The following is a 12294-nucleotide window of genomic DNA, read 5'->3' as shown; positions in this document are numbered from 1 at the left end:
ACACATCGCAAAGGACAAAATGGGAGAGCGATCGTCCATCCATATTCAGCTGCATCAAATCCTTCCAGCATTTATAAAAAAAAAAACACTCCGTTTGCATACATACCCTTTCGCTCAGTCAGTCTAGTTTACCTAACCCAAATATAATCAACACAATGGAATGATTGATAATGGGACAATGCAGCGAGTACAAATATTCGTCAAAACAAATACTGGATGCTTATAGGCAATGGTAATATTGCACACAAATAGCCTTCTACCTTTGGGTCACTGTGGATGTTTTCACCAACACTGACTGCAGAGGAAGTAGCTTATATATAAGTGGAGGTACTACAGTTTAATTGAGTGGACCCACAAAAGGCAAGGGAACTGGACAATGGGATACTGATTCAAACAACACCTGTGACACGTGTGCAGTTTGAGCGTACCTCATCTCGATTTCCCTCTGGAATGCCAGCCTCCTTGGCTTTGGGTCGAGTGGCTGCCAGTACTTTCTCCAGCTCATCCTTCTCAAAGAGGTTGGGCACCTCCCCAGAGTTCAGTATGTTGTTAATGTCTTCCAAAAACTCCTCAATTACAATCTGATACAGAACAACCAGTTTTTAACTAAGATTTAAAAAAAACATTTGCGTACACCTTGTTCAATGTCATACATCTAAACGTGTTCTAAATATGTAAAAACATGTTTAAATATAAATGTAATAGTAATTGTAACAAATTCAAACCTAATGTAAACGTTGCGCTATTGAAAATTTAATCATGCCATTTCTAAAATAGAAATTTAAATACAGCAGCAAGAGATGATTATGTTGGAAATATGTATGCATTAAAAAGTATGCCCATTTCATTTTCACATTTTACACAAGATAATTTCTGTATTCTTCAGGAATGGTAAACTATTAATTTCTGTATGCCGTTTTTTGTTATTCCTCTCTGGAAAAAATATATATTATCATATACATAGAATGCTAAGGTTGAGTATAGCTTTCAATTCATGCTATGAATAGTTTAAATTTCCTGTTTATTGTCATGAAAGACCTAATACATTGTGAACCAGTGTAAATATATAATTGAAAATAATAAAAAGATCACATTTGATGTTATCATTATTGAAGTCTCTCAAATCTTAAGATATGCAGCAGTGAAATATTTAATAAAATGTACAGATATAAAGGTTGAATGACATGAATTATGTTTGTGCAATGAGAAACATAATTGTGCATCAGTGTATAGATTACATCCCTATCTTATGTGAATTTCCCAGAATGTGTAATCGAAGACACTGGATCAATTGCCAGGCTGATAATTTAATTAACTACAGGAGTCAATAACAATTGTTAAAATAAATATACCTAAAGCGAGGCTGTTATAGTAAGCTCTGTTCATGTCAATTCCTAGAGGATGTAAATATCAACAAAAACATTGGAACAGCCTGGCTTAGGGCTTTGTTGTCTATTCCAAGCGTTCACATTTTGTAGGCATCATTAACATTTTTACTCATGCCACATGAAATAAATATTACCACAGCAGCTGCACAAATGTTAATATTTCACAAACTAAATGACTTACATAAATGTTGATTTAAAGCTTTCGTGACTGCAGGGATTCATATTCTTGGTTATTTCGGTAAAGTCACGTAGAAGGGAAATAATAAAATCATAAAAATATTTTATTGTTTTATATTTTTATTATTTTATTATTTCCCTTCTACGTGACTTTACCGAAAGAACCAAGAATATATTACATAAATGTGTTTAACGTTTTACATATAATCATAATCAGGCCGGACTTTTGATTAATCTCTGATGGAGCATGTTTGTGCACACACTGCACCTGTGTGTCAGTGAAAAGGAAAACGGTGTCCTTGTCTTCAACGCCAGCAATGGTGTACAATTTGCGCAGGTCCTCGTGGAACGTGTCATAGTTGTAACCTCGGCTGAGTTCAATTTGAAAGCAACGGTAGCCGCACATGTGGCAGGCGAGACGTGTGAGGGACTGCTTTCCAGTACCACCCACCCCGACCAGCAAAGCATTTCCACGCTCTTGGCGAATCATGCGTGTGATTCTGACATGGGGAACAGAATATACGACGCTTGGTTATTTCACAAACCATGGAATACCCTGCAAAAAAAGTACCTTTGAAACGAGGTATATAAGCATTTAACATGAAGCACCAAACATCACTATCATCGTCATCACAATCCATGGGCAGATAGTCCATAGGTGTCCACTGCACGAAACATTATATGTAAAAAAAAAAATTTTACTAATAATATTCACCGAGTAACATGCTCAATGGCATCTTGGAAAAAGACCAGTTTCATCTCCTTCGCAGAACTGAGGTTGTAGTCATCCAAATAATCCTGCAGTACACCTTTCAGCTTTTCCACATCTGTGAGATCCTCGTAAACACGGTCAGCCCTCTCTACTCCAACCTGGTCAGATACAATTGCGCATTTTTGCAGTTACGATATAAGCAGTTGAAACATTACTAAAGGATCCCACTCTTTCATTCATAGAAAATACTCTGGTCATATTAATACCATGAAGTCAAACAAGATAAGCTGCATGTCAGTCATGCAGTTCAGAGGGAACAAAAGACCACATTCACCCTTAATTTGTTTCAGTTTCATTTATTAGGTATAACCCTGTGAGCCATGCGGCTCTTGACTCGGGTGCAACTGCAACAAAAAAAAACATGAACAATAAACATCTGAAAGTGACTACACACAACATAAAAATCCAGGAAAAAACAGCAAAGTCTTCCAGTAAAAACACCGTATTTCAACGCTGTGTGCAAAAATCCCAGTGGGATGCAAGTCAAACAACAACAACCATAAGACAATTTAGATTAAAGTTATCAGGCTAACTCTGCACTACAACAAACAAACATGGCTAAACCAAAACGTTTTCAAAATCACCAAAATAAAGCAATACAAACAATGTAACGGTGATCATAGGAAATGTGATTCAAATTTAACAATAAACGATATACATAAAATGTACAACCAAACTTTGCAGTCATAGCTGGTTGCATGAGTCACTCCATAACAGCAGGAGTATCAGTAGCAGTATAAAACATTTCAATACACCTTTAAAGATCAGCACACTATAATCAAAACTCAAGATCATACTTTGCAGCGGTCATCCGGAACGATACATTTTATTTCAGGCCATTCTGAATAGCAGTGGCAGCTAGGGGTGTACAACTCCTTTAGAGCAGTTTTGAGTGAAGATCTCACAGGTAGTGATCCAAATTGCAGTTTATTGGCGATAGCATTCCAGACTCTGGGGGCATCAATAGAAAAGGCCCTTCCTCCAGTATTTGTATGGCTATAAGGAATGTGAAGCTGGTAAATGAGTAAAGACCTTAGGTCACATTTGTTCTTCGAAACAGTGAGGAGATCCAGCAGGTAGTCTGCTGATTTTTTTGGAAGTACATTATGAATAAATAAGATCTGATGCACAAGCTGTCGATCATTAAGATAAGTTAACTTTGACCCAATGTAGAGATCGTAGTGGTGGGTCCTATATAGGCAGTTCAAAGCAAATCTTAAGGCTGAGTGATACATTGAGTCAAGCGTCTTCAGTATAGTACATTGGGGCTGATTTATATACGATGTCACAGTAATCAAGTAGAAGCAGTATGGTAGCTTTTATCAATTCCAAGCGGAACATAGGGGGGAAGCAGTGCTTGTGTCGATACAGAAAACCAATTTTTTATTTTGTCTTTTTACCAATATAATCAATGTGATCTTGAAAATGCAGTCTTTGAATCAAAGATGACCCCAAGATACTTGTAACCACTGCCTGAGTTTAAAAGTATAATGATAATTTGTATGCCAACTGAGTACCTTCATGAAGTCTCCAAACAGAATGGGATGTTTAACAAAATACTCTGCTTCGACTTGAACTCCAAATTGTTTACCTTGGCAAAAAATACAACAAACCATCAATGAATGTCTCATTGATATTAATTTTCACGCGTATAAATGACAATGCTGCATTTGTACATTGCTGTTAATTATTCTTCATCACAGATAATTGAACATTCATGTGCTTTGTGTAGATTACTTACTTGCCATCTCTGCCAGCATGGTATTAAAATACTCCTTGTCTTCATTGTTGATAAGGCGATCATGGAAAACTCGCTGGCACTCATGGCAAAAGAGCCTGAAAATCTGATTTTGGTCACGAACAGTGCCTGAATCACACTGCAGAATCCCTGAAAAAAAAACACATGTTAACACTCATTCCAATTGTGATTAAAAATAAAAGGTTCTTTGAAAAAAGTTAGCAACATTATTCCACTGCCATTGAAAGGATGATAGAAGTCAAATGTGCTTTAAGTGAATTTGTTTTAGTTTAGAGCATGCCCCTCCTCAATTGTGTATGCATACAGTCACAAGATCAGCAGGGGAATCAGACAAAAGCAGGACCTGGCAATATGCGTTTGGCACCTTGTGCCTTATCATTGGGAAGGAGTATTTTGTGCTAAATTGAAGAAGTTGCCAATCTTAAACTCTTCCCGTGTTACAACAGACCTTTGCAGAAAATGAGATGTGAACATTTTACTGAAAAATAAACTCATTTTTAAATCCTTCATATTAAGTTCGCTTGCTTGCGCGCTTACGACCGTGCAAATTTTTCGGTCGTTTTTTAACCCACTTCCCATGATCCAATCGAGCTGACATTTTGCACAAAGACTCGTTGTGCGTGACAATTTATTTTCGTGAAAATTTTTTTCCAAAATTTTCCACTTTTTAGGAAAAAAAAAATTTCATATTTAATTTACAATACCAATGTGATAAAAATGAAACTCTTACTCAAGAAAAACAGAAATTAATAATAAAATAAAACCGATGCCACGCATATAAAGGATTTATAGTGAAAAACTTAGTTTTTACGGGTTAATTTTTTAAAACATTGAGGACAGTTAAGTAAATGTGATGAGCTACATGAAACACATTTAAGCTTAAGATTTTCACCACTGCGTTCAAAAGATATGTGAGCATAGGCAGTCGTGAATTGATGTAAAAAATTACTTCGGAGGGGACACACATTATAAAATAATAGTGGTCGTTAGCATGCTGCACTACAAACTCGGCAACCTCAGTGTGTTTCCTGGCCACGGCTAACACCAATGGCAAGGGATATCTGAACCGATTCTAGACTGTGAGAGAATGGTATGGGGGGGCCTTCATCCAGAAATTGATTGACAAATGCTGTCACTTTATTAATATTTAAATACGAATTTACTTCCACAAAATTTTGACTTATCTTGATATTTAGAAAACATTTTCATTCATTTTTTATTTGTGTAGAGTACCGTGCGCCCACTTGTTCAAGTGGGCGCAAATATAAAATAAATATGCGTTTACTTTTCCTAGTTAAATAATGCCACTTGCGTACCTTGCATGCATTTTGAAAGGTCTCTCAAATTAAATATGTAATGGGACTTGGCTGGGGTTGGCAGCAGGTCAGTGCTCATCCGACCATACATCTCAACAGCTGCTTCAACAATGTTTGTAGCCACCTGCTTGACTGCCGCAGGAAAATCTACCAAGAAGCCCGTTAGGATAGCCTGCAAAGATAACAGTGCATAATTAATAGGAACTAGAATTCATTCACTCAGGAATATCAAATGTGTAATCATAAGTTTGTATGCAAGTTCAAAATATATTCAAAATGTATTACTTTCTGTCAAAGTTAAAGCTTACTATGTATTGAATTAAAAATAATATTTAGTATCGATAGATAATTTCCAGTTTTATTAAGATTACTAGCCACTGGAAAAACCCAGAGGTACAGAGGTAATGCTCCAACAGAGATTATAAATCAATTTAATTCAAGTTCGATCACTGCCATACACATCATTGCATATTTCTTGATTTAAAAAATAGCACATTAAAATTATATAACCTCAGCTCCAGAAAAAAATGCAACTTAAAGCTTTCAATCTAAGTGCTTATGACAGTCCCTTTTTCTGAATGACCATCCCAAAGTCAAATCATACATTCCTTCCTCAATATTTATTCATTATTAATACATCTTCTTTTGGTGATCCGCTGGCGGTGTACTTCTGACAAACCATTTCAATGCAATGGCCTGGGAATAACACTATTTCACTTGAACACTTCCTCTCCCTGATTCCATTTCACAGTCCCCAGTGCAAAGCCAGAAAACCCCAAAATCACACACTTCATCACAGAAGCTTCATCACATTCACTGACACACCACACACCTTTCAAAGCAACTCAGCATGTGTATACTGCACTCAGAATGAAATAATAGTGAAGATATCGCTTTTCCTCAATCGTTTTACTTTGTTGGTCTATCTTCCCAATGTATTCCAATCATGCCATCAAAGTCATGTCAGCAAAGGAAAAATCTCTTCAGAATGTTATGCAGAGCAGTGCACCCCGTTTCTTAAAATGGCCCATGAAAGCGTGTTTTGCAGGACTTCTGAAATATCCTTCAAGTGACCTTTGTATTATTTACCCAGTAGGGGGCACATTTAACCATATGTTCTGCGATGAGATATTTTTTCTCATGACAGTCAAACAGATCATGTTAATTCTCAAATTTATAATTTAGCAAAGTCAAAACTAGGTTTAGTTATGTTTTTGTGTAGTCATTAGTGTCCAGGCTAAAACTTCGATTCACTACACTTGAGAACCCAGTTTAATTATGGGTGGCTTTCCAGATTCCAACCCAGCATTCACAGTAGTGCTGGCTCCATATTTTGAGTGTAGATCTGCTTAATGCAAAGTGTAATGGATTTCATAGCTCTTAAACTCAGAGGATAATATATGTTAACTTGGAAGACAACCCAATAAATTGCCATTGTAAAATTACGATAGATTTATGTAAAACAGGTAGCTTTAGAATCTTAAATAGGTTTTCAACTCGTATACAATATACTTGTTCTTGTTTTTTAAAAGTTAGCATTTTTGTAGCAATATTAATCTATATATCATAGCACATAAAGACAATTGTATAGCATTATAACAAAATTATTGAAATTCAATACCGTGGATTTCATTACACTTGTTTAGGTAATTGCCTTTCTTTATGTGGCATTGGTATTCACAAACATACACACTTGGTTCCATTGCGTATAGCTGAATTATTTAATAATAAACCCCCCTTGAGTGTCCTTAAATGTGGGTTAATGCAAATAAAAGAAATTTTCTTTTCTTTTATAATCACGATATCTATCAGTTGCCCAACTTTGTCTTGGAAACAAAAATTTGAAACATATTTCTCAGCTCTTTTTTTCATACAGCATATGAGTATTATTAACATAGGATAACTAAAACAATAGCTTTATAGCTTGAATAAGAACGAGCTAAATGTATAGCTGTTGTAAGCAACTTGCCATTTGGTATAGAATAGTGATTGTAATGCTGTAAACATAATACAAGTACTGTTTGTCTGTAGACATTGTTTGGTGATTTTCTAATGAGACATATAGTTTGTTACTATACAAGTACATTCAATGTGCACGACAGGAATGCATGTTTCATATTTTTAGAGAATATTTTAATCATCAAACATAGCTCTCTAGGTGAAAACTGCTCTGGCTTTGCCGTGTCAAAAGCATAGAAAGAAAGCTAACCCGAGCACAATTTTTACGAGGCAATTACCAAATAACTTTGCAGTACTCTCGTGTTGATAATTATACTACATTCCATATGGCATATATGTTTTTTTCCGAGAATTACCTGGAAGATCTGCTTGAGGCTATGCTCAGACGGCGAAGGCAGGCACAGCATACTGAAGTGTCGAATGAAGCGTGGTGTAACAGGGTTCCTCCCACCTCCCGGCGGGGCACAGGCTGCAGCAACGGTCACATCCTATTTAGTAAGAGGGAAGAAACCACCCCACCGCCCACCACACACCAGTGCATTAATAAACATTTTTTATTTAATTTTACCAGGTACACTTTTGTGCGTGTTTAGTTTGTTGTCCTTCCCCCCACACCTCCTATTAGCACGTTTGTCTATGTACAGTGCAAAATAAGTTCAACAGACATACAGGCAAGGCCCACTGAGCTATGTAGCTATTTTTCAGAAGCGACTTGGCCTCACATGATAGCTCAACGAAGTGGCTTTTATCATGTGGAAATTTATAGCAGCCAAATAATCGAAACTCATGTTGATTCTAACTATGGAGGGAAAAACCGGAGGACCCGTTGAAAAATCCACATGAGCACGGGGAGAACATGCAAACTCCAAATATACAGGTGTCAAGTTTGAGATCAAACTCACGACCTCCTGTATAGCAGGTGGGGTAGTTAACATCTCACCACCGTGGTGCCCCACATGCTTTGAATAAAAGTATGACATTTGGTAACCATCAGCAGCTGGTGGCCCACAGAATAGCAGATCTTGCAGAAGGTAAAAGTACATGCCTGGATCTCCTTCCAGAACATTTTTTCCCGGTCATAAAATCCTCCAAAGTCCTGGTATTGGCGTAGCAGCTCAATAGGAGGTTGTGAACCGTATCGATCCAGCTTTGGCATGTTCAAGTCATCCACAAATATGATCACACGCTTCTTTCCCGGAGCACCTGTGGCACAAAAGTGTGCATAAGAAAACTCTCGACAAATGTTTTTGTTTAGAAAAACAATGTAATGTAGACTTTAAACAACTAAAACTACAAATAGCAATCTGCTAGCTAAACTCAATGTAATTACGTGGCATTACCTATGATGTTTTTCCTCTTCTTTTCCAGCTTGGACTCTATAATCTCTTGTGTTCTTGTGGATGATGTTTGAGCAGAGAAGTTAATGTACAGCGGGACGTACCGAGCCTCCTCTTGGATCTTGTCCAGCAATCCCCTTGCAACCACAGACTGAGTACACACACACAGACCTCACACAACTCAAACTCCAAGAGCAAAGGATGTTGATTATTATTTAATAGTTGATTATTATTTAATAGTTCAAGGAAAGAAAAGAACAGACAGTGATACCTTGCCAACACCTGTGGTGCCAGTGAAGAGGACAGAATGCTTTACTGCCAACAGTTTCTCCATGAGGTAGCCAAAGCGCATTGTGTCCGTAGTGGGCACCAGCATTTCAAAGAAAGGAACCTCTTTGTTGTAGCGGAAGCTGGGGACGATTCTCTCCCATGGGTCGAGTCGATTGGAGTCATAATCCATGTAATAGCTCCACAGGTCCCCAGAACTGGGCAACTTTGTCAATAAACATCACGCAGAAACATTTCAAATTATTTATGAAATGTAAGCAAACAAAACGCACTACTAAATGTGAAGGTGATGAAATGTTTCTGTTTAAATTGTATTATTTTGTCAATGCAAAGGCTGTGATGTGATTGTCTATGTTTACCTTAGCATCATGATTTTCTTCAAACTGATGTTTGACAAAAGTATCAAACTGATCCCAACAATTCTCCACCAGGTTCCCTCCCACAGCCCACAAGTAGCAGAACACAAATGTCTGACAAACAATGCTGGTCAGCCTGGAATGCTCCTGTCAGGTATATCAAACAAGTGTAGATTACTTGATGTGCTTTATAAAAACATATTTGAAACATTTTCTACTGACCTTAATGCATATAGTAAAAACACGTATTTTTAGTTTCATAAAGAAATTTGCAAAACATATTAGTGAAACAGAAACTAACTTTCCATAACATTATAAGATATAGTAAAACATTTCACATGTTGGGAATAGGTTTCCCACTTTTTTCTGGCAACAAAACAGGTGTTAAGTTGTTAAAACACCAAACTGAAGCCTTTTACAAGGAATCATGTCTGCATTAACCACAATACTTGTGGTCAGAATGCAAACAAAAAACGTACTCTGATAATATATGCATTGTCTTTGAAACTGATTGGTCCACAACAGAGACAGCTTTCTTTTGAGCCTAGTCTCAAAACGGTGTTAGACCAGAGGACGCCAAAAGGCGTACTAACGTTAAATGCTTTAAACAGACTTTAAAAGTACCATCTTTCATCCTCCTAAAAAGTAAAACAATTGCATTTGTCATACCATTTTAAGATCTGGACCTCCTTTGCCCAGCAGTAGGCTCTCCAACAGACAGCTGAGTGTGGTGACTTTGCTGATATCCACCTGGGGCATGGCCTGCGTACACTTTTTATTCACAAACCTGAGCCCATCTTCAACGTAGTTCTCAAAAAGGGCCATTATGTACTGTCCTGTGTCTTCCCCAAACTGAATATAAAGAAAAAAAGATATTCAAACTTTGACACCAATTTTTTAAATGGTAAACACCTGTAATGAAGTCAAGTACACTGTGTGTGGGTACATATACAACACTTTTGTCAATTCACTGCTGGATGAGAGCCTCCCCATGTCCTGCCCAACCTTCATTTGACATTACTTCACCGCACCGGTTAATAGGAGATTGTGAAGGTGAGAATCATATAAGTGAGAGAATACAAAGTACAGTACAGCAACAAATGATGCTGCACTGCCTTCTGTTGCCCACCACATAGTTCTGCAGCCACATGTGACATTTGTAATGGTTGCATATCCAAGCAATGTTCAGGATCAATCCTACTCAGCTTCCAAGATCTGATTAAATGGGGCACATTCTAGGTGGTTTGATCATGGCCAGTATACGATACCTTGTCAATTATTCCATTCATCCAGGTCTGCACATACGGCATCCACTTCAGCTCCTCGGAGTCAATGTAAACCATACCACAACGGCTTACGGTTGCTGGAGATGCCACCTTTAAGTCTTGCACCTAACAGTGTGAAATAAGAATTTTGTTTAACAAACATGATTTAGTTTTTTGTTACAAAAACAATATTTCGGCAAATAAAATAGATATTTTAGGCAGGGGAACAGAATCAAATAGAAATTGGATGTGAAAATAATGTTACGTTGCTTGTAATAAAACAAAATTGCCAAACCTCAAAGATCATGTGTATTTGAGGCGTAAGCTTGATCCTCTCACTGTTAGCCAAGCAAAGCATCTTGTTGTCATCCAGCACAGTGTTCAAATTCTCAATCCAGAGTGCATCCACAGGCCCATCACAAATTATCCACTTATGGTCTTCAGAGTCATCAGCCACAGCCAGTCTCACACTGAGGGCCATGAGCCCATCACGCCATTCTAGTGTGAGATTATTCACCTCCCCGTAGAGCTCACCCATGCTGATGGACTTTGGATTCAGCACGGTTGTGTGGACTTTTTGATAAAATGGGTTGTGCTCGCTCTCACCAGCCTCGTGCAAGCTTTCCAATGCATCAGATAAGGCTGTATAAACGGTGGTCTTTCCACCACCAGTAGGACCAACAAGCATAACTCCATGGCGTACCAACATCGTCTCGTACAGCTGGATAACCTTGTGCACCATCGACGGCACTGCCTGCAGCTTACGAGCTTTCAGGGCATTCTCAATGGATGACTGCAGAGAGCCATAGTCATGATTCGGAATCTCAACCCCGGGGAACAAGTCTGAAAGGATCCCACTGTGAGCAACAAATAATGGAGACAACACATGCTGAGAAAAAAGTAATTTTCACAGTTTGAGATTATTCTTTTTTTTCCAGTTCTATAAGAAAAGATTAGCATTAATAATACTATGAATTATGCATAACTTTAATTAAAGTAGTTATTACCTGAAAAGCATGGCATCGTCGGCGAGAAACTTCGGCAAATTGGAATCTCGTAGAGCTCTAATCAGCACAACATCTTCTCTCAGATGGGGATTTTCTCGCTTCAGGGATCTATACAAATGATATAAAATATGCAATTAAATATGTACAAACAAAAATGTTACGACGAACGGGCTATGCATGCAAACCTTCTCCAGCAATGACATACCCAGCCATTACGAGGACAGATTTGACAGCCCTCATTCCAAAGTCATAGTGGTCTTGCTGTGAGAGCTGCTCACTGCACAGCTTGTACATCTGAGTCATCTTCCTCGCCAAAACCCTGCTTGACTCGAATCCCTCCGAGTACAAAATCACCTAACCACAAAAAAACCACATGAGTAAACAATTGTATCACCTCTACCTGTTATGTAGTGTACTATATTAGATTTTTTTACATTAACAATTTGCAATTTTTTCGTACTTACCCATCTTAATTCTTAGCACAGTACACAGGATTTATGTATTTCTGAACGATAATGGGGCTGTAACATCGTTTATCAAAATTAGTCTGTGTTAATTACTGACATGTGATGCCAAGAATATATTTTCCATTCATCAATAAAATAGGTTTACTTAGGGGGCTTAGTAATTCAATGGCATGCATTAACCCTAGGTTCACTCATGACACAAA

The 12294-nt window shown here is 37.7% G+C and overlaps 1 protein-coding gene across 1 annotated transcript in view; it reads right to left on the bottom strand.

Moving 5' to 3' along the window:
- DNAH6 (dynein axonemal heavy chain 6) overlaps positions 1 to 12294 on the bottom strand; it is a 76362-nt gene that overhangs the window by 45124 nt on the left and 18944 nt on the right. Inside the window, exons 32-47 of the mRNA XM_061558514.1 lie at positions 11830 to 11978; positions 11625 to 11732; positions 10913 to 11474; positions 10621 to 10743; positions 10022 to 10204; positions 9356 to 9499; positions 8980 to 9201; positions 8712 to 8859; positions 8417 to 8574; positions 7728 to 7859; positions 5413 to 5584; positions 4079 to 4225; positions 3855 to 3928; positions 2281 to 2435; positions 1834 to 2065; positions 429 to 581 (exon numbers count right to left, since the gene is read on the bottom strand). Of these exons, the coding sequence (XP_061414498.1) occupies positions 429 to 581; positions 1834 to 2065; positions 2281 to 2435; positions 3855 to 3928; positions 4079 to 4225; positions 5413 to 5584; positions 7728 to 7859; positions 8417 to 8574; positions 8712 to 8859; positions 8980 to 9201; positions 9356 to 9499; positions 10022 to 10204; positions 10621 to 10743; positions 10913 to 11474; positions 11625 to 11732; positions 11830 to 11978 (2862 nt within the window). The remainder of the gene's footprint in view (positions 1 to 428; positions 582 to 1833; positions 2066 to 2280; positions 2436 to 3854; positions 3929 to 4078; positions 4226 to 5412; positions 5585 to 7727; positions 7860 to 8416; positions 8575 to 8711; positions 8860 to 8979; positions 9202 to 9355; positions 9500 to 10021; positions 10205 to 10620; positions 10744 to 10912; positions 11475 to 11624; positions 11733 to 11829; positions 11979 to 12294) is intronic.

This window comes from Lethenteron reissneri, chromosome 24 (assembly GCF_015708825.2).
Source record: "Lethenteron reissneri isolate LAM-NWPU_2019-01 chromosome 24, ASM1570882v1, whole genome shotgun sequence".
Taxonomy (NCBI): domain Eukaryota; kingdom Metazoa; phylum Chordata; class Hyperoartia; order Petromyzontiformes; family Petromyzontidae; genus Lethenteron; species Lethenteron reissneri.
Note: the sequence above shows the minus strand (reverse complement) of the source record. Positions and strands in the feature narration are given on the sequence as shown.